Genomic DNA, 21682 nt, shown 5'->3' with positions numbered 1-21682 from the left:
AATGGCAGGAATTTGGCCTGATTGTGAGATCCTTGGGCAAAAAGACATTATACAGGTTGTCAAATTATGTTCAACTATATATATTGTGACAGGGTCAGGCCAGATGGCTATAGGAGAGTAATAGAAGGCAGATATATTAGCCCCAGGCTAAGTAGGTCCCTTTTCCTGGGGTAAGGTAACAGGGAAGGTTCCAGAACAATCAGGAACCTTCTGGAGACAATTAAGACAGGCTGATTAGAACACCTGCAGCCAATCAAGAAGCTGCTAGAATCAATTAAGGAAGGCTAATCTGGGCACCTGGGTTTTAAAAAGGAGCTCACTTCAGTTTGTGGTGTGCATGTGAGGAGCTGGGAACAAGAGGCACTAGGAGCCAAGAGTGAGAATGCGGACTGTTGGAGGACTGAGGTGTACAAGCATTGTCGGACACCAAGAGGAAGGTCCTATAGTGAGGATAAAGAAGGTGTTGGGAGGAAGCCATGGGGAAGTAGCCCAGGGAGTTGTAGCTGTCGCACAGCTATTCCAGGAAACACTCTAGACAACTCCACAGGGCCCTGGGCTGTAACCCGGAGTAGAGGGCGGGCCCAGGTTCCCCCCAAATCCTCCCAACTCCTGGTCAGACACAGGAGGAGTCAACCTGGACTGTGAATTCAGAAAAACAGCCAAGCTGAGGGCTGCCATGAAGCTCCAAGGCGAGCAAATCCGCCAATAAGCGCAAGACCCACCAAGGTAGAGGAGGAACTTTATATATATATGAATTATGTTCAACTATATTTTTTATTTTTATATATATATATATATATATATATACACACACGACACTCCACGTTGTTGGGCACTGTGTTGGGCACAACCTTGAGCTGGAGTTTGGATTTCAAATAAGAAAGGATTAAACAAAATGTATTTTGAAAGACATTTCTGAATGTTACTATTCAGGTCTCCCAAAGGCAACTTTGAGTTCTTGATGACACCTTTGAGGCAAGAGGTTTATTTGCAGGGTATCTACCGTGTACACTGAAAGGCAAGTCAGGCCAGTGCTCCAAAGTCAGTGATCAAGATCATCACTTAGCTGTCACCTACAACAAACCAAAGCAGAAGCAGCAGAGAGCACAGAAATGCTTTTTATACAATCACAGCAGCAACAATATCTCATTTTAATTTACTTGAGAGAATGGGACCAAACCACCTCTGCCACCCACCCTAAAAAAATGTGTTTTCTTTTCAGACAACCTAATTTGAAGTCTTAAACGCCACTGAGCAAGGGATCAGCATTTCTCTCCCTCCCTGCCTGAACCAATTCCATTTTAGCCAATAACTCTCTGCTTCCCTAAATACCCGTTTGCCATTTCAACTGGACAGTGTTATTATTCTTCCCCACTTCATGCCCTAAAACCTGTTCTAGAAGGCTGCTGTGAGCAGCAGCTGCTTTGTTTCACAGCAGAGGTGACTGCATTTCAGTGTTAGTCAGTGAGCACTACATTTCCTTTGGCCACCTTACAAGTGTGCTGCGGGACACACTTAGTGGGGCCAACCCAACCTCTGTAACAGTCATCCCCAAACTTTTTACCTCATGCCCTCTCCTTACCCATGTCCATGCCTCCCCACCCCAAACCGGGGCTGGGACCAGGGGAGATGTGGACAGGAGTAAGAGGGCTAAAGCTGGGGGTGTGGAGCCAGGAGCGGAGCTAGGGGGCATTCCCTCCCCACCCCCTGTGGGGGATGGCCCAGGCCCTAGCCGTACCTAACCCTCTAGGATTGTCCTGGAGTCTCCAGAAATTAAAAAGATTAATCTTTAATTAAATATTATGTCATGTGATGAAACCTCCAGGAATCCGTCCAACCAAAATTGGCAACCCTAGCTGCACCCCTCCCCGAATGTTCCTCTGTGCCCCCCCCCAAGGGGTGCACCCCACGGTTTGGGGACCTCTGCTCTATAATGAGGCAAGACTCTTGCCTCATTACTGAAAAAATACCATAGGACTGGATCTGGCAAGGCCCGTCTTCCTGTGTGTGGTATTCCATGAGAGAAAGGTTTACAGGGTCAGACTCCTAGTCTGTAGTGACTGCAAGATCCTTGGGCAAAAAGGCGTTTTAAGAGAACAAAGTAGCATTTTATTAGACACAATTGCTCAGGTAGAAAAAGTCTCAATCAAAACTTTAATACACAACATCCAAAATCGATTATGGGAAACTGTAAAGATGAGGGGGAGATTTTCAAAGGCATGATGTGCAGTTAGGCACCTAACTCTCACTGAAAGTCAGTGGCAGATGCACAATGAATGCCCTGTGCCTTTGAGCATGTCCCACAGTACAATATCAGACACCAGAGAGAGCCCATTAAGTTAAATAAATACAATGGGAAAAAAACACACCAATGAGCAATGACTTTTGCTAGATTTGAGACAAGCTGTTAAATGTACAGGTGATAAAACCTTATCTAGGTACCTGTATGGCTCACAATCACTTAACTATCCAAGTTTTTAGTAATAACCTTCTAGACACAAATTACCCTCAAATAGTTGCCAACAGCTCGAAGATGAGTACCTGAGGGACAATTCTCCAGATAAAATGACAGGCTGGGGTGCATTCTGGTGGATGTCAGAGTATTTTCAGAAGTGTTGGTGTTTGGCTAACCATCCAGAAATTTAACTAGATAAACATTCAGAAGAAGTTTATCTGGATATACTGAGACACACAGACAAGGCTACCTGAACCCTATTTTCAAACTCCCCTCTCCATCTTCACATTTGTCCTTAGGGAAAAGTCCTCAGGGGCTGTGAGAAGAAGCTGAATACTAGAGGGTACGCTGTCCCCAAGGCATGAAGAATTTGTAAGATTGCCGCATACGTTCTATTTTGGTTCTTCAACCAAAAGAAAAGCATTTTTGGTCAACAAATATTTTTGAATAATAAAGATAATTGTTGCAACTTGACAGAGAGAGTAGAGTAATATGATTTTTTTAAATGAAAACATAACCTAAACAGGATTTGAACACTGTACCTGAAATATAAGTCCAATTGTATCTACAATAAGATTTTTGCTGAAGTATCGCTGAGAAGCACAAGAATATTATTAATGCAAGAGCTACACATTTCAAACAAAAGTCTCAATCCTACAATCTGGTGAAGGTGAAGTCCAACATAGATCAGATATCATGATGAGGACCAGAGTGTCCCCCCAGTTAATGCATTTATATGTTAATTATATATTTCAGTTGTCTTCAGCTAAAGATGGAAGAGGAAGAAGGAAAACTTTCCTACTTTGAGCTATAAATGCCTCCAAAAGTCAGGCAATTTATCTGTCTACTATGTCATTTGTCTCTCTTGATCCCAGAATAATTTTTTAATGTATCTTAAGCAAGTCCCCATATATATGAAAGGATTATGGGGAAAAATAAGTGTTGCAAAAATTAAGAAACTTTGTGATGTTGGTGTCTCTTGCATAGTAGCATAAACTGCTGGTAGCTGAAAGTTAGGTGCGTGAAGCGTATTAGAACTAACTTTTGATCAACCACAGCTTGGGCATGAACTTTGAGACCTTCCCACTAGGTTTCTTTAGGGAGAGAAGCAAAGCTTAATGTTGCATGTTTCTCCACATAAGCGAATACATATCATGCAGGACCAATCTATCCTTTCATTAGGTTGGCGAAGTTGCCTTTGCTGATGGGAAGATGGGTGGGGAAATCAGCGGCAGTGAGAAACATTCTAGGATATGCTATTTGGGGAGGTTTAACCAAAGCTCTATTCCCTGCAATGAAAAGTTAAAGGCCCGGCCCCTCATCCAGCACAGGGGGTGAAAGTCTATGATATCTGAGCTCCACCTCAGAGGCAGAATGACACAGGAAGACAAATCCTGGCATATTTTTATTCTGTTTTCCAGCTCAAAAAAGTTTGTTGCCTCAAAATTGAGCTCAATTTTGAAGAGTTCCCATCACAGATCTCATTTAACTCCTCTCATCTAGAGCACCGATCCTATACCAGTGCTGCTTCTGGAGGGACCAATTTGAAATGTCAATGGACATATGACCAGAAGACTCAGGTGGCACTGGTGTTTTCTAAACACTTTTAAACGACTTTAAAAGGTATGGGAAAACAAGTGGGGAAGGGGAAAAGGTTATGATTAATTTGGTTTGCCTCTTTTTGACATGAATGAGGTTGCTTCTAGTCAGCAACATTAGTTTAAAAGCAGAAAGAAGAGGGGCTGATATACTAGAAAATGCAAGTTAAAGAAGTCTCAGGAGCCAGAGACTATGAAGAGCAGGTCTGCAAAAGAGAAAGATATCCATAGAGACCAGCAGATGTACTAACACAAAGCATGTCAAGGCAGCTGTTTTTCCCACTTATCCATAGTAATAAGATGAAGTTAAACATAGAAGAAGGAATAGGAGAACATATGTAATTCTCTGCACCTTCCTAAGAAAGGTCTGTGCAACTCAGACATATCGAGACGTGTCAGTTTTCCACGTTAACCCCAGCAAATAAGACAACTCATTTCCAAAATATAGTTTCTCAGTACAGTTGAGTAATATCAGAAAAATCAAGATGTTGAGGAGTATCTGCACATATCATAGCCATAACTCCTGGATGGCTTACAGTCTCACATGGGAAACTAAAAGAATACCAAAATATTTGCAAAAATCCTTTACTACTTTATCACTATATGCCATAATATACTGCACACTACAGATATCCAAGTTAAATTAAGATACTTTTTAGCTGTTATCTTTTTTTATCTATAGTTCCACTGGCTTGCAGAGCTAATAAGATTTGTTCAGCAACAGAGTCAGTAAATGCCTAAAATACCCCTCCTGCAAAAACACCACCATTTCCTGTGATATGCTGTGGCTCTCTTGACAGGCTAGGATGATTGAAAATCATCTAATTACTTAAATTACTACGGCCTGTTTGCAAAGCTAAGATGGTTGGTCTTTTTAAACCATCTCAAGGCAGAGTAAAAAGCAACTATAAAGAATACCTATATAAAGAATATATTACATAGAATTCAGTAAGGTTTCCTTTTTCTTAGTCTCCTTTTATATCCTTGCTCATATATAACCACCAGCACAAGAAAACTAACTTTGTAAATCAAAAAGTACAGACTGCCAGTTGTTAAGGCAAAGCATGTCAATTCTTCCCTACTGAACATTCAGCCTCATACACACTGGACCCCCTCTGGTATACCCCTCCGGCAATACCAAAACCCCCATCATCTGGTCATCGTAAAGCTGGCAAAAGGGGGAGGGCGGAGAAATCATGTTATAATTTGTCACACTGTTTACTCTAAGAAAAATGAAGTGGAGAATTTTTAAATGAGTAGCTTTTCCCTCCAGACCTCATTATGAAGGCGGGGGGGGGGGAGGAAAGTCGATCAAAAGCTCTAATTCAGTTGCTACACTGGAGGCATGATAAACCAGAAACAAATATAAATGCTAAGATGTGTGCATGACATGAAGCCTTCTCTTCTGTGTTTTTCAATCTTAAAACAAATTAACTCTGAATTCTCCAGCACTGTAGATGAGCAATGTGTGGAGATACATACACACACACACTTCAGAGCTGGTACTGACAATGAAATATACATACACACACTATATAAACATCCACACATACAAATACACACATTCCAGACAAGATATTAGATAATGAGGTAATATCAAAATCTGTAAAAGTTACACTCTAAAATATTGCATATATAAATTATCAGGAGAGGGACAGAAGCACAAAATAAAAGAACAGAATACAGCATAGACTGCAGTCAGAGAAAAAGGTGATCCCAGCAGCAGCAACAACTTTCTGGACAGAAATACTTCCCATTTCCAGTTCTCATCTGACTGAAATGAGGCAGCTGCATTAAAGCTTCCCTGCCACCACTATGTTACCACAATAGAAAGAAAGAAAAGCTCTTCTGTACCAGGCAGAGAACATCTTCTGAATCCATCCCTGCACCAGACACTAATATATAAATACCATCATTACCATCACCTTTCCAGACCACAGCAACAGATCGACCAAGCAATGCCCTCTCTCATCAGCTGCTACACATTAAATAAACTATCATATTAGTAAAATTACACTCTTCCTGCTGGAGTCTCTTTCCAATCTGGCTTCCCTTTGCACTGCTGGCAGGGTTGGTTTCCTCCCCCGCAATAGCGAGAGAATGGGGATGAGATTTGGTGGCAGCAAAATTCTCGCTCTGCAAGGGTTGCACTGCAGACAGTTCTCCACCCCACAGACCCCTTTCAAGGAGCTTAATTTCCCCCCACTAGCTAGAGCTAAAATGTGGTTGGTCGATTGGTTTAGGGGGGAAGGAGAGAATACATGCAATATCCTGTTAGGAGCATCCCACCAGGACAAGGAGCTTGGGGTAGAAGACTTGCATGCGGCATCTCCCCCTCCCCCCCAAACACACTGCCAGGAGCAGCATCTACCCCCTCCCCCGACACACACCCCTACAAGGAGCTCAGGGTAGGGGAATGGGACTTCAATGACATATCTGCCCCCCCTCCCCCCGCAAGGAGCTTAGGGTAGGGGAGTGTGAGTTCCATCCAGCATCTGGCCCCTTCCCACATACACTCTGCAAGGAGCTCAGTCAGGGTAGAGGAGGGGGACTTGAATGCAGTATCTGCCACACAAACAGAATGGGACTTGCATGCAGCGTCTGGTCCCCTCCCCCCACACAAACATGCACACTGCACGGAGCTTGGGGTCGGGGAGCGGGACTTGAATGCAGCATCTAACCCCCTCCCCCCACACAAACACACTGCAAGGCACTCGAGGGGCTTCCACACACTATTCCCCCGCCAGCACTGCAGCATCCTACTCCCCGCTCCTGAGGGAGCTCTCAGCGGCGGTGGTGTCTACAGCGGTTCCCTCCTCCCCCCCCTGCCTGGGGCACAAAGGCTCCGACTCGGCCCCTTCCTCTGCTGACCCCGCTCTGGGAGCAAAGCCCTAGCAAGCGCCGGTGCCGGGCTGGCTGCCGGGGCTTTACCTCCTCCCCCCTTACCTGGGCTGGGACTCTGCCGCCCCCTCGCCTCCACTCCTGCTCCTCACAGACCGAGCGGGACCAGCCGCACCAGCTCTATTGTGTGACTGCTTCAGAGCAGAGCCACACACGGAGACTACTAATGAACCCGGGAAGCTGAGTAGCAGCAGATACAGCCTCCTCCCCAGCAGCCCCGGGCTCTGCATGACGCATAACCAAAGGCCTGGAAGCTTTGAGGAAGGGAAGCCCAGTCCGCCTTTGGGGTCTGAGAGGCCTCAGCAAGCTGCCCCCCCCGTCCCCACTCATTAACATTTTACCCTATTCCCTGGCCCTCCCACAGTCAGCAGCAGAGAAAGAATCAGAGCAAACAGGACTTTCCTAATATAACCTTCCCCAGGTTCTCTATGATATTAACTGGAGACGGCCCCAAGCCCCAAAAATCAGAGTTCAGATTATTACCTTTCTGTCCCCTTTCCTCATAAAGTTTGGGAGCGTTTGATCCTGCGGTTTTGGTACAGATGCACCTCTACTATAAAGATATCCCATATCTAGCTGGGAAAAACAAACTACCTTTTTTTTAATAAGAACATAAGAATGGCCATACTGGGTCAGACCAAAAGTCCATCCAGCCCAGTATCCTGTCTACAGACAGTGGCCAATGGCAGGTGCCCCAGAGGGAGTGAACCTAACAGGTAATGATCAAGTGATCTCTCTCCTGCCATCCACCTCCACCTTCTGACAAACAGAGGCTAGGGACACCATTCCTTACCCATCCTGACTAATAGCCATTAATGGACTTAACCTCCATGAATTTAACCAGTTCTCTTTTAAACCCTGTTATAGTCTTAGCCTTCACAACCTGCTCGGGCAAGGAGTTCCACAGGTTGACTGTGCACTGTGTGAAGAAGAACTTCCTTTTATTTGTTTTAAACCTGCTGTCCATTAATTTCCATTGGTGACCCCTAGTTCTTATATTATGGGAACAAATAAATAAATTTTCCTTATTCACTTTCTCCACACCACTCATGATTTTATATACCTCTATCATATCCCCCCTCAGTCTCCTCTTTTCCAAGCTGAGAAGTCTTAGCCTCTTTAATCTCTCCTCATATGGGACCCATTCTAAACCCCTAATCATTTTAGTTGCCCTTTTCTGAACTTTTTCTAATGCCAGTATATCTTTTTTGAGATGAGGGGACCACATCTGTCCGCTGTATTCAAGATGTGGGTGTACCATGGATTTATATAAGGGCAATAAGATATTCTTTGTCTTATTCTCTATCCCTTTTTTAATGATTCCTGACATCCTGTTTGCTTTTTTGACTGCCGCTGCACACTGCATGGACGTCTTCAGAGAACTATCCACGATGACTCCAAGATCTTTCTCCCAATTAGTTGTAGCTACATTAGCCCCCATCATATTGTATGTATAGTTGGGGTTATTTTTTCCAGTGTGCATTACTTCACATTTATCCACATTAAATTTTATTTGCCATTTTGTTGCCCAATCACTTAGTTTTATCAGATCTTTTTGAAGTTCTTCACAGTCTGCTTTGGTCTTAAGCAATTTAGTATCATCTGCAAACTTTGCCACCTCACTGTTTACCCCTTTCTCCAGATCATTTATGAATAAATTAAATAGGATGGCTCCTATTCATATTAATATTTAATATTATGTACAGGTACGCTCCATTGCCAATGGATATGGATATGGATGAAGTATTTGCTCTGTATGGTGGACAAATAGCTAGAAAATGGGTGAAAAGAATCAATTGGATAATTTGCTTTAAAATATTGGGAAGTTAGTCAGATACATTATTCAACAAATTTTGGAATAGCTCTAATCACACACTCCCCTCCTCAGGTTAGGAGGTTCATACCTGCCTACAAATGGTAAAGTCTGAGAGCTTCACCTCAGCTGCCAATAAGTTTTCTCTGCACTGTTTCAAAACAAATCAGACATACAATACATTTTTATATTAAAAAAATTCAGAAGACCACCAACTGGCAACGGAAGGGGTACTCTAAGGCTGGGAGTCAAGTGCTGTCCTTTGGGCCATGTTTGGCTTTTTGAGTCCAGTTCTAGTTTCTGCTGTAGCTCCTTTACAATGGTACGACTTTAGGATTGCAAGGTGTCTGGTTTTCAACGATCAAGTCCGGTCAAAAAGGGGACCTGGCAGTATCTGGTCGGCACTGCTGACTGGACACTAAAAGTCCGGTTACCAGAGTAACCACCATCAGCCTCCCCGCCGAGACAGGAAGATAACAGAGAGCCTCAGCAGCATCTACAGGGGGCCTTTCATAGCCCGAGGAGATGGCTCTGGTTGAGGAGGGGGTTAGCCCAGGGTTGGGGAAGGGAGTGCCTGCAGGTTCACAGTGACAGGCGAGGGGAGGGCAAGCTTCCTGAGCATGGTGGAGAGGCCACGGGAAGGAAGGAGGCAGCCCACTATCTGTGAGGTGCAGATGTCGGGAGAGGAGCCATTTGGAAAGCAGCCCCTGGCCCTGCTCTGCTCACCCCGTCCGGATAGCAGAGGGGCCTGGGCTTGGCGCACCGCACATGCCCACTTCCCCTGAAGGGCCAGCCTGGGCTGCCAGTCCCAGCTCCATGCATGACATGATCACCATCCAGGTAGGAGCCCGGCCACTCCCCTGGCAGTGCTCCCTGGCAACTCGGGCGTCTGCTCACTCCGGGTAGCAGAAGCTGGCAGGCTCTGGTGCTTTGCAAACAGCCCACCCCAGGTGTAGCCAAGGTAGCCAGGATCCAGGGCCCCCAGAGCCTCTCACTGTCATGTGCAGAGGAACGAGGAGTGGAGGCTCATTAAACCCCTCAGAAGAAGTAGGGAGACCCCAGAAATAATATTTCCATGTAAGTTTTCTGGAGCCAGCCAGGGTAAGCAGGTTGTGGCTGCCGAGGAAGCAGGTTGTGGCTGCCATTACAAACAATGGGGCAAGTTCCCCAGATGGTCCAGTTTTCAGTCCCTGCCCCCAGTTCCACAGACCTGGATGGGCAGGGAATGCCTGGGTGTGTTTGGGACCATCCCTTGCCTCAGTGTTGGAGGCCCGGGGGAGCTGGAGTCAGGACTCCTAGGTTCTCTCTCCAGCTCTGGGAGGGGAGTGGAGACTAGTGCTTTGAGCAAGGGGGGCTGGGACTCATGGCTCCTGAGCTCTATCAGCTCAGAGAGGAGAATGGTGTTTTCTGGTTAGAGCAGGGGGGACTGGGAGTCAGGACTCCTGGGTTCCAGTGGCAGATTCACCCCTGGGCCAATGTGGCCCATGCCCAGGGGCTCTGGACAAATGGGGCACCCCCACACCCTGACCCACTCTGTCCACCCAGCGCTCCAGCCAGGGAGCAGGGGAAGCCCCTGTGCCGAACCCTGCTCCCTGGCAGGAGCACCAGGCGCGCGGGACATAGCTCCGCACAAAGGTGGATTTACAGTAAAACACAGGGTGCCCTGGCATGCGGGCTCCAGGGCCAGGCAGCTGTGGAGGTAGAAGCTTGGTCTTGCTGGCTCCTGCTGCAGGATCTGCACCCACCAGCAATCAAGCTCCCCCTCCTCTGACTCTTTGCTGCCTCCTCCTCTGAGTGTGCTGTGTTCCCACCCTTCCCAGTCCCTCCCAGTGCTTCCCCCGCCGCCAAACAGCTGTTTGCCGGTGCTCAGGTCGCTCCAGGAGGGGCGCTCAGGTCGCTCCAGGAGGGGAAGGACAGGGGCCGCAGCATGCTCAGGGAATGAGGCAGAGAAAAGGTAAGGGTTGGGCCTTTGGGAAGGAGGTGGAAGCGGGGTAGGGCGGAGCAAAGGCGGGGCCCCCACACTCCCCCTACACATACCCCACCCCCCACAACCCCTGCAGTGAGCCGCTCAGGGCAGGGGGCTGGGAGCACCCCCACAACCCCAGCCCACACCCCCAGACCCCAGTCCCGACTCCTGCACCTCCCTCACACAGTCCCTGCCCCCTGCACCCCCACACACACATCCTCCCCCCACCCTGAGCACCAAATGGGAACTCCTGCACACATACACCCCACATTCCCACCTGCACCCCTCGCACCAAATGGAAGCTGCCCAAGGTAAGCACCTCACACCCCAACCTCCTGCCCCAACCCTGAGCCCCCTCCTGCATCCTAACTCCTGGCTAGACCCTGCACTCCAACCCACTCCTGCACCCTAACTCCCTCCCAGACCCTGCACCCCCAGCCCTGACTCCTGCACCCCTCTCACACACACCCTGCCCTTCCTGACTCCTGCCCCCCCCCCCAGTCCCCTGCCTACCCTGACTCCTGCACCACCCCACCACATCCCCACCTGGACCCCTCACACCAAATGGGAGCTGCCCCAGGTAAGTGCTCCACACCCCAACCCCCTGACCCAGCCCTGAGCCCCCTCCCGCACCCTAACTCTTGGCCAGACCCTGCACCCCAACCCCCCGCCTGCTCCTGCACCCTAACTCCCTCCCAGACCCTGCACCCCCAGCCCTGAGCCCCCTCCTGCACCATAAGTCCTGGCCAGACCCCGCACCCAAATGCTTTTTTACATTTTTTTTATAAAGCGCTCTTATCCCAAGCACTTCACAATAGTTAGCTAATGGTACAAAAATGAAGCTGAGCACAGGGCCCCACTAACTCTAAATCCACAACTGCTGCACACAGGCAAGCCACATAAGGGCCAGGGCAGAAGCTGCAGTCTTGGAGAAGACCCTCCCTTGATTCTCTACTGACCCTCAGCAGCAAGATATCTTCTATAATGATCACATTCTGTGGAAAATGTGGGGACGGGAATGATTATCAAGCTCCTCCCACAGCGCTGGCTCTCCCCAAGAGCCATGTGCCCAGTGTATAGCAGGGCCCAGGAAAAGCAATTTACCCTGCCCCTGTGGCTACTCGCCATTTTGGGGGTCTTGTGGCTCATATGTGCTTGCCTGGGGTCAGCTAGTTAGTGACATGCGTGGGAGTACTCGCTGTGTTTTAAATCACTGAATCAGTGTTCTGTGTGTTGCAAACAATTCTGCTTCTGTAAAATGGGGTAGGTGGGGTCTCCCAGGATCACAATGGACATTACTACTTCCCCTACAGTGATCTGGTCTGGGAAGAAAGTCCCTGCTTGCAGTTTCCTGAACAGGCCAGTGTTCCGAAAGATGTGTGCATCATGCACCTTTTCAGACCAGCCTGCATTAATGCTGTGAAACGCCCATGGTGATCCACAAGTGCCTAGAGAACCACTGAGAAATACCCCTTGCAATTAATATACTCAGTGGCTAAGTGGTCTGGTGCCAGAATTGGAATATGCATGCCATCTATCGTCTCTCTGCAGTTAGGGAAGCCCATTTGTGCAAAGCCATCCACCATGTCACACACACTGCCCAGAGTCATGGTCTTTTGGAGCAGGACGCGATTAATGGCCCTGCACACTTCCATCAACACGAATCCAACGGTCGACTTTCCCACTCTGAACTGGTTAGCGACCGATCGGTAGCAGTCTGGAGTAGCCAGCTTCCACAGTGCAATCGCCACACACTTCTCCAATGGCAGGGCAGCTCTCATTCTCGTGTCCTTGTGCCGCAGGGCTGGGGTGAGCTCATCACACAGTCCCATGAATTTGGCTTTCCTCATCCGAAAGTTCTGCAGCCACTGCTTGTCATCCCAGATGTGCATCATGATGTGATCCCACCACTCAGTGCTTGTTTCCCGAGCCCAAAAGTGGCATTACACTGTGGTCAGCACCTCCGTGATGCCACAAGCAAGCTCATGTCATAGCTACTATGCATGGCGAGATCAATGTCGTACTCCTCTTGCCTTTGTAGTTTAAGGAATAACTCCACTGCCACTCGTGGTCAGAGCATGCAGCATACTGGTCAACAGTTTGGGATCCACTCCTGCAGCCCAAAGAGGCAGGGAGTGCAATACACAAACCATTGAAGGATGGCACCAAATGTAGACGGAAGTACATGGATTGCTGGGATGTGAAGCAATGCATCACGGGGCACTGGGACAGGACCCAGAATGCCCCATGACCCCCTCCGCCTTCCCACAACTCTTAGCGGCAAAAGAGAAAGAGGTGCTTTGTGGGATAGCTGCCCAGAATGCACCACTCCGAATACCGCTGCAAGTGTGAACATGCTATTGCGCAGGCAGCTGACGGTGTGAACACACAACAGCGATTTCCCTTCTCTGAGCGGTGCTGTAACTCCCGGCGCTGTAACTCTGCCAGTGTAGACATGCCCTAAGACTAGCCCTAAGAAAAAGGGAGTAAAAGAGATTGAACATTAGAGCTGGAGACATGGACACAGCTAAGCATAATCTACAGTAGGGTCATAGACTGATAGTATTAGTACAAGATGGAAGAAACATCTCCCTGGGAGGACTGGATATAGACCCCCATACAAGATATAGGAATCATAAGATGATTCATTTAATATTTGAAGGCTCATCATGGTGTACAGTGCCCTGGGAACATAATTTTTTTTTATGGTGAATGATAAACATACATGATCGCTCAGGCCTTTTCTTAGAAACGATTAGATAATCATTAAACACAGTGGGTGCCTTTAGAAGTATTTTGAATATAAAGGCACATCTGGGAGGCAATTGTGACAGAAGGTAAGCTAGCGTACATACAAATTGCAGATTTCTAGCAACTCCTCAGATTTGAGTGTAAGGGTGAGCATAAATATCTCATGACACCAAGAGTGAAAAGGAATTTTAATTTAGTTGACTTGCATTCCCATCAGCTAGATGTTATGCAGTGTAGTCATTATGTATCCAACCCAGTTAGGCATGTGGTTTATACTTGTGCATTGTGGTCTACTTGTATCTGATCTGCCAAACATCTTTATGCTGTTACTTCATTATATTTTGGTTCTTTCTTTCATATATAACATTTTATGTATAAAATTGTCCACACTGGTGTACACATACATAACTTAAAATTTATTTGCAGCTCTGTGGTTTATGGGGGAATAACGTGTTGTGTGTCATAAACTGAATGAACCGAGTCTTGAAAACTGATTAATTCTATAGAAATAACCCCATTTACATGGAAAGGGCAAACTTCGCTAAAGCAGTTCACCAAAAGTAGAAATCAGGGCTTGATGGGGAGGGAGCACGAGTGGTCTCTCCTTCAAGTGACTTCTCCCTTTAGGACTGTGTTGCTCCAAAAGTGGTGCCCTATTGAAGTTCCCATTAAGTGTTCTTCCTCAGCCTCATATTGCAATTAGTGACTTATCCAGATACTTATTATAGTTTCTCATTAAAATTACATACAAAAGTGAAAGGAAAAAAGGGTGCATATTAACTTGTATATTCATATCCTAATAAGCTAGTTCCATGCTCTTCTGCAAACTCTGCAGAACCCTTTCCACGTAAGTCCCCTGTGGAGACAAAAGCAGCATTCCCCCTTTGGTGCAGGTGAGGAAAGATACACACAAAAACAGCTCTCCTCTCACACAAAAACAGCTCTCCTCTCCCCACTTATGGATCCCGTCAGACAATCTGGATCCTGGTTACTGAAAAATTATTTTATGGTAAGCAAACAATTAAGGCTGTTTATGCATTTTTGTAATTTATTGCAAATCTGAAGTAGATACAAATCAAAACGCACAACTCATTATGAAAGACATAAGATATCATATTGCCTCTATATAAATCCATGGTATGCCCACATCTTGAATAGTGCGTGCAGATGTGGTCGCCCCATCTCAAAAGAGACATATGGGAATTGGAAAAGGTTCAGAAAAGAGCAACAAAAATGATTAGAGGTCTGGAGCGTCTGCCATAATGAGGAGAGATTAATAAGACTGGGACTTTTCGGCTTGGTAAAAAGATGACTAAGAGGGGATATGATAGAGTTCTATAAAATCATAACTGGTGTGGAGAATAAATAAGAAAAAGTGTTATTTACTCCTTCTCATAACACAAGAACTAGGGGTCACCAAATGAAATTAATAGGCAGCAGGTTTAAAACAAACAAAAGAAAGCATTTTTTCACACAACGCACAGTTAACCTGTGGAACTCCTTGCCAGAAGATGTTGTGAAGGCCAAGACTATAATAGGGTTCAAAAAAGAACTAGGTAAATTCATGGAGGATAGGTCCATCCATGGCTATTAGCCTGGATGGGCAGGGATGGTGTCCCTAGCCTCTGTTTGCCAGAAGCTGAGAATGGGCGAGAGGGGATGGATCACCTGATGATTGCCTGTTCTGTTCATTCCCTCTGGGGCACCTGGCATTGGCCACTGTTGGAAGACAGGATACTGGGCTAGATGGACCTTTGATCTGACCCAGTAGGGTGGTTCTTATGTTCTTAACCCATTCTGTGCAAATGGAGTTTAGCTATTCCTTAAATATTATTTACAAAGCATAACAGTTAAAAGGTTACTTTAAAAAGTAGTGTTACAGCTAGAAATCCAATAAGTAATTTTATCCCCTAAAAATATACATAAACAAGTGTGTACATTCTAATGCATACGAAATTACTCCCACTCAACCACGCACAAACTGCCCTACATTCTTTCCAATATTTGGGTTAAAGTGTCTGCAATGCTTTGCATATTAATAATTCTAGACTACAGGTACCAGCATCATTCTGCAGCTATTACAGGAGCATTTCATCCCAGGAGGCAATATCTTTCCCCTCCAGAGTAGGATAAATTCTAGTCTCATAAATATTTAAGCCTGTTGCAAATCACCTCTTAAAGGTATTTTCAAATCCTAGAAGGCTGAAGACCTTTGGTTTAAAATAAAATATGAATGTTAGGTCAATTCATATAGATATATGTCATCTTTATATGAAAATGAACAGGAACTAACAGAATCTTATCACCCACATGACTCTGTTTGAAACCTTAAACAAAGGTTAGTTAGAGCCTACTATATATCATGCTTAGCAGTGTCTACATTACCATTTTAGGATATTTCATCTGTGCAGTAAACAGTTTTTATCACTTGGTTAACATGAATATCATATTAGCAAAACTATCAAATGTGTGCAGAGTGAGTGTTGGTTAATTTTAAATTAATTCTTTCTATTTTACTGTTCATTGAATGAGTGATGTTCTTCTCTCTGGCAAATCAAGGGCCAGATCACTACAGGAGGAAGTTTCAGCAAGGATCCCCTCAAAGAGTTCCTCACCATTGTTCTTTGTGGGGCAAAATTCAACTCCCTTCCCCCCTAAAGAATAACTGAGGGTTTGGCTACACTTGCAAGTTATAGTGCATTAAAAGAGCCCTGGGCTCAGTACCCATCCACACTGGCAAGGCACGTACAGTGCACAGACTCCGCGGCTGGTCCACTCCTGCTACTCCATCTCGGCAAGTGAAATCATGTTTTGTGTGCCCCCGCTGGAGTGCCGCAGCACCAGTGTGGACGCCCTGGTCTGTCAGTGTGCTCTGATCGGCCTCCAGAAGTGTCCCACAATGCCTGTTGTAGCCACTCTGATTATCACTTTGAGCTCTACTGCCCTGCCCTCAGGTGACCAACCGTCAGAACCGCGCTCAAATTCTCTGGGAATTTTGAAAATCCCCTCCTGTTTGCTCAGCCAGGCATGGAGTGCTCTCAGTGAATCTTTCCAGGTGACCATGCCTCCACCCGCCAGGCGATCCACTATGGAACAATGGCGAGGCGCTGGACCTCATCAGTGTTTGCGGGGAGGAAGCTGTCCAATCCCAGCTGCACTCCAGATGTAGGAATTACGATACCTTCGAGCAGATATCAAGGGACATGATGGAAAGGGGCCATGACCAGGACGCATTGCAGTGCAGGATTAAAGTAAAGGAGCTGCGGAATGCCTACCACAAAGCCTGTGAGGCAAACAGCCGCTCTGCTGCTGCCCCTGAGACCTGCCGTTTCTACAAAGAGCTGGACGTGATAGTTGGGGCCAACCCCACCTCCACTCCGAGTACCACCATGGACATTTCAGAGCCCCTTTCAACAAGATGGGAGGAGGAGGAGCAAAGCAGGAGCGAGGGTGCTGAGGCGGAGGAAGACACCCTGGAATCCCTAGATGTATGCAGCCAGCAGCTGTTCTCAAGCCAGGAGGAAGGTAGCCAGTCACGGCAGGCGGTGCTTGGGGAAGGACAAACACCAGAGGAGGTTCCCGGTAAGCGGTTTTATTTTGGGAAGGAAGTTATTCGGTGCAGGCTCTTGGGGTGAGGAGGGTTAGGGCTGCATGCCTCCTAGATGCAGAATAGGGCGTTGATGCGCTCTCTCACATCGTGGTAATTGGCCTCTGTGATCTCTTCAAAGGTCTCATCCAGAACTTGGGCAATGCACTTGCACAGGTTTCTTGGGAAAGCCACTATGTTCCTTGTCCCAGTAAGGATAACTTGTCCGCACCACTGCCGTGAAGGGTGGGGGAACCATTGCTGCACACAGACAAGCTGCATATGGGCCAGGGCAGAAGCCACATTGCAGTAGAAGACCCTCCCTTGCTTCCCAGCAGTGAGATATCTTCCAGGATGAACTCCTGTGGAAAATGTGGGGACAGTGTTCAGTATAGGGGCCCCCTGCCGCTGTTGGCTCTCCCCCAGGCACAGAAACCCAGAGGACAGTACAGCCATGAAAATCAGTCACGCTTGACCCTGTGCTTACTCACCATTTTGGGGCTCCCATGGGTTGTGCACGCTCACTTTGGGATGGGCAAATTATGCTATTATGTAGGCTGTGCTTGCCCTTGAGTATGGGGGAATCATTGCTCTGTCTGGTGTGAACAATGCTGCCTCTGTTAAGTGTTGCGTTTTGCCTTTACAGATGCAACTTTGAGATCTCAGCCGTCCGTGTTATCACTGGCCGAAAGACTCCAAAGAATCAGAAAGGGGCCATGTAGAAGCAAGGAAGACATGTTGCATGAAGTAATGCAGCATTCAAATAATGAAAATGGAAAAGTGCAGAAGTAGCAGGACAGTGAAAGGAGGATCCGCCAGCAGAATGAGGAGCGCCGACACAAAAGCGCATTGCTCCAGCAGCAAAGCATGGATCGGCTGATAAGCATAATGGAGTGCCAGGCGGACTTGATCCAGGAGCTCATAGCCATGCAGGCGGAGCCCAACCTCCCCCTGCCGCCCTTGTCCCAAAACTCTTACCCTTGTGCCCCCATGTCACCTCCAACCCACTCTCCCCAACATCCAGGTTCTTACCGCCACCGGCTGCCTCCAACACCTGTAGCTTCACCACCCAGCCCTGAAAACTACGACCCTTACCCACTGCACTCAACCCCCATCACCATGCAGTATAGCCATCCTGAAGTGCAGCACTCATTGCACAGCACTCCAGACAGGAAGGCTGAGTATGATAACAGGACATATGCAAATCTATGATTGTACCGTTCCCCACCCCACCCCTTTGCCCTGTTTCCCAAGCAGTTGGGTTTCTTTTCAATAAATGGATTTTTTGGCTTTGAAAACATTTTTTATTATTGCATAAAGAAAAAGATACCTTAGCCCAGGAAAGAAACAGGCTCTGCAAGTCAGTGTAGCAAACAGAGATTCCTACTACCATTGGTACCACTGCACTTCACTCCGGTGCAGGGCACCAGACATTACTGGTGGCTTTCAGCCTCAAATTGCTCCCTCAAGGCATCCCTAATCCTTGCAGCCCCATGCTGGGCCCCTCTAATAGCCCTGCTCTCTCACTGTTCAAATTCAGCCTCCAGGTCTTGAACCTCCAAGTTTTATGCCTGAGTGAATTGTTCACCCTTCCCTTCACAAATGTTAGGGGGGGGTACAGCATGCGGATATAACCACGGGGATGCGGTCATCGGCCAGGTCCAGCTTCCCATACAGAGAGCGCCAGCGGCCCTTTAAACAGCCAAAAGCACGCTCCACAATCATTCTGCACTGGCTCAGCCTGTTGTTGAACCGCTCCTTGCTGCTGTCAGCCTACTGCCCTGCCCTGTTCAGGGTTTCATGAGCCACGGCATTAAAGGGTAAGTGGGGTCTCCAAGGATCACAATGGGCATTTTGACCTCCCCTATGGAGATCTTCCGGTCTGGGAAAAAAAGTCCTGGCTTGCAGCTTCCTGAACAGGCCAGTGTTCCGAAAGATACGTGCGTCATGCACATCTCCAGGCCAGCCTGTGTTAATGTCAATGAAACGCCCATGGTGATCCACAAGCGCCTGGAGAACCATAGAGAAATACCCCTTCCAATTAATGTACTCAGAGGCTAGGTGGGCTGGTGCCAGAATTGGAATATGTGTGCCATCTATCGCTTCTCCGCAGTTAGGGAAACCCATTTATGCAAAAGTCATCCACGTCACCTGGAGTCATGGTTCTTCTGACCAGGATGAGATTAATGGCCCTGCAAACTTGCATCAACACGATTCCAGCGGTCGACTTCCCCACTTCAAACTGGTTAGTGACTGATCGGTAGCTGTCTGGAGTTGCCAGCTTCCAGATTGCAATAGCCACCCACTTCTCCACTGTCAGGGCAGCTCTCAATCTCGTGTCCTTGTGCTGCAGGGTGGGGGTGAGCTCCTCACACAGTTCCATGAATGTGGCTTTTCTCATCTGAAAGTTTTGCAGCCACTGCTCGTCATCCCAGACTTGCATGACGATGTGATCCCACCACTCAGTGCTTGTTTCCCGAGCCCAAAAGCATGCCCCTGGTAGTAAGCATGTCCGTGAATGTCACAAGCAAAATCATGTCATATGCGTTACTCGAGTCGATATCACTGTCACTTTGGATCATAAGGAATAACTTGACTGCCAAACGTGACGTGCTGGCTAGACTCGTCAGCATACGCCTCAGCAGTTCAGGCTCCATTCCCGCAGACCAAAAGGGAAGACAGAGCGTGCAGTACAAAAAACGTTGAAAGATGGCACCAAATGTGGATGGAAGTACAGTGATTGCTGGGATGTGAACCAACGCATCACAGGGCTTTGGGACAGGACCCAGAATGCCCCGCACCCCCTGCCCCCTTCCCACAAGCCACAGTACCAGAATGGGAAGAGGTGCTCTGTGGGATAGCTGCCCATAATGCACTACTCCCAATGCCACTGCAAGTGCCGCAAATATGGCTACGCCAGTGCGCTTGTTCCTGTCAGTGTGGACAGACTGCAGCGCTTTCCCTACTGTGCTCTCTGAAGGCAGGTTTAACTCAAAGCCCTCTACATCTGCAAGTGTAGCCATGCCCTGAGAGTCTACTCCCAAACCTACAGAAACCCTGTGAGGACAGGGCCATCTGTGTAGTGGCTCTGACAATATACCCCTGAGTTCACACCCTACACACCATTGTAATAATTTTTGTACAAGGCGTGTCTTGTGAGGTGGCATTTTACAAACTCAATTGACTGATCAATATCATGGCAAAAGGCACATAGCAGCATTATATGTGAAGTTATAAGCTGAAATCACAACTAGAAGTATGTTTTCCAGATAAGTCTTGGGAGCTGCCAAACCAGTTCCTGAGCAACAAAAGGCAAGCTCATGCCTCAGCCAGGTATAAACAAAGCTGATGGACCATTGCCTGCTAAGTGGACATTCTTTGGCAAGAAAGGGGGAAGGGGCTAAAATCTACACTCCAGCAGAGAAACAGCATGGAGTTCCCTTCCACACACACTGCCTGTCACCTGGCTCCCAGCTGGAAATGAGAGACAGGACCATAAAAAGAAGGGAAAGACACCCCCCTCTTTCTTCCTGCCCATCACATTCACTGCATCTGAAGAGTCAAAAGCAGCTGTTGGACTCTGGGGGAGGGGCCCTGACCTAAAGAGTTTGGTCAGTAAGACTGCTGAAAACATGTGGTGAGAAAACTTTGCTTTGAATCTAATATAGTTTGTTAAGTTAGGCACCAGTAAGTGTTTTATCTTTCTTTTCCTTGTAACCATTTCTGACGTTTATGCCTCATTACTGGTAGTCACTTAAAATCTCTCTGTATTTGTTTTACTGTTTTATTTAATCCAGTGTGTTCAAGTTGAAGTGTCTGGGTAACTCCATTTAGAGCAACAAAAGGTGTGCATATTATTCCCTTAAAACAATAAGACTCAGTACACTTGTACTGTCCAGGAGAGCGCTGGGCAGTACAGGACATATGTTGCTGGGGAAAAATCTGAGACTGGGGGTATGTTGGAGTCACCTGTGGTAAATGTTAAGGCTGGTAAGAGCCAAGGTGTGGCTGTCTGGCTACAGCACATCTCTACGTAGTTGGGAGTGTCCCACATGCTGGAGGTTGTTTGAGAACAGTCCATGTTGGAGACTACCGCAGCAAGGCATTGTAAAGGGCATCCTAGGTTGCAGGGCAGGAGTGACACAGCTACTCATTGGTTTGGATTGTACCCTGGTATGTCAGAGTGGCCTAGTCCCTCTGCACCAGCTTTAGGCCTTGTAGCTTCCCCAGACTCCCTGTCAAGGGGGTTTTGTTGAAGACAATGCATAGCTCCAAAGCCATATTCTCTGCTTCAGGGGGGCAGAGGAAGTATGGGATGTGTTCCCTGGCCCACCTACAAGGGCCCCAGGCCACTCATTCACCTTCTTCCATGGAATCCACACATATGGAACACCCTCTATGTTCCAGAGAATGAACCTTCTGTACACAGATCAGGAGAGGACACTCCAGGCCTCATTCAGCACTAATGCTTCTCTGTGTATCCGCCCAAGAATGGGTGCCGAACAAGCAAGAGGAATTCCTCCAAAGCACTGTAACTATACCCTAGTTTGTAGTTTTCCAAGCCTGCTCTTGCACTACTAGGAAATATATAGTTAGCACTGGATCTGAAGGT

The 21682-nt window shown here is 47.3% G+C and overlaps 1 protein-coding gene across 8 annotated transcripts in view; it reads right to left on the bottom strand.

Annotated features, from left to right (window-relative positions):
- The window catches only part of APBA2 (amyloid beta precursor protein binding family A member 2), a 240583-nt gene that overhangs the window by 196052 nt on the left and 22849 nt on the right, over window positions 1-21682 (bottom strand). For 3 of the 8 annotated variants that reach the window (XM_048868170.2, XM_048868166.2, XM_048868173.2), the window contains exon 1: window positions 7000-7151. The exons of 1 other annotated variant lie outside the window; for it this stretch is intronic. Coding sequence is in view for 1 of the 7 variants with exons in the window: in XM_075133026.1 (XP_074989127.1) it covers window positions 5973-5975 (3 nt within the window). In the remaining 6 variants the exon portion in view is untranslated. Of the gene's footprint in view, window positions 1-5972; window positions 6113-6999; window positions 7153-21682 lie in introns of those variants that run through there. 4 more of the 8 variants (XM_048868174.2, XM_075133026.1, XM_048868167.2 and 1 more) reach the window with 4 other exon arrangements.

This window comes from Caretta caretta, chromosome 10, assembly GCF_965140235.1.
Source record: "Caretta caretta isolate rCarCar2 chromosome 10, rCarCar1.hap1, whole genome shotgun sequence".
NCBI lineage: Eukaryota > Metazoa > Chordata > Testudines > Cheloniidae > Caretta > Caretta caretta.
Note: the sequence above shows the minus strand (reverse complement) of the source record. Positions and strands in the feature narration are given on the sequence as shown.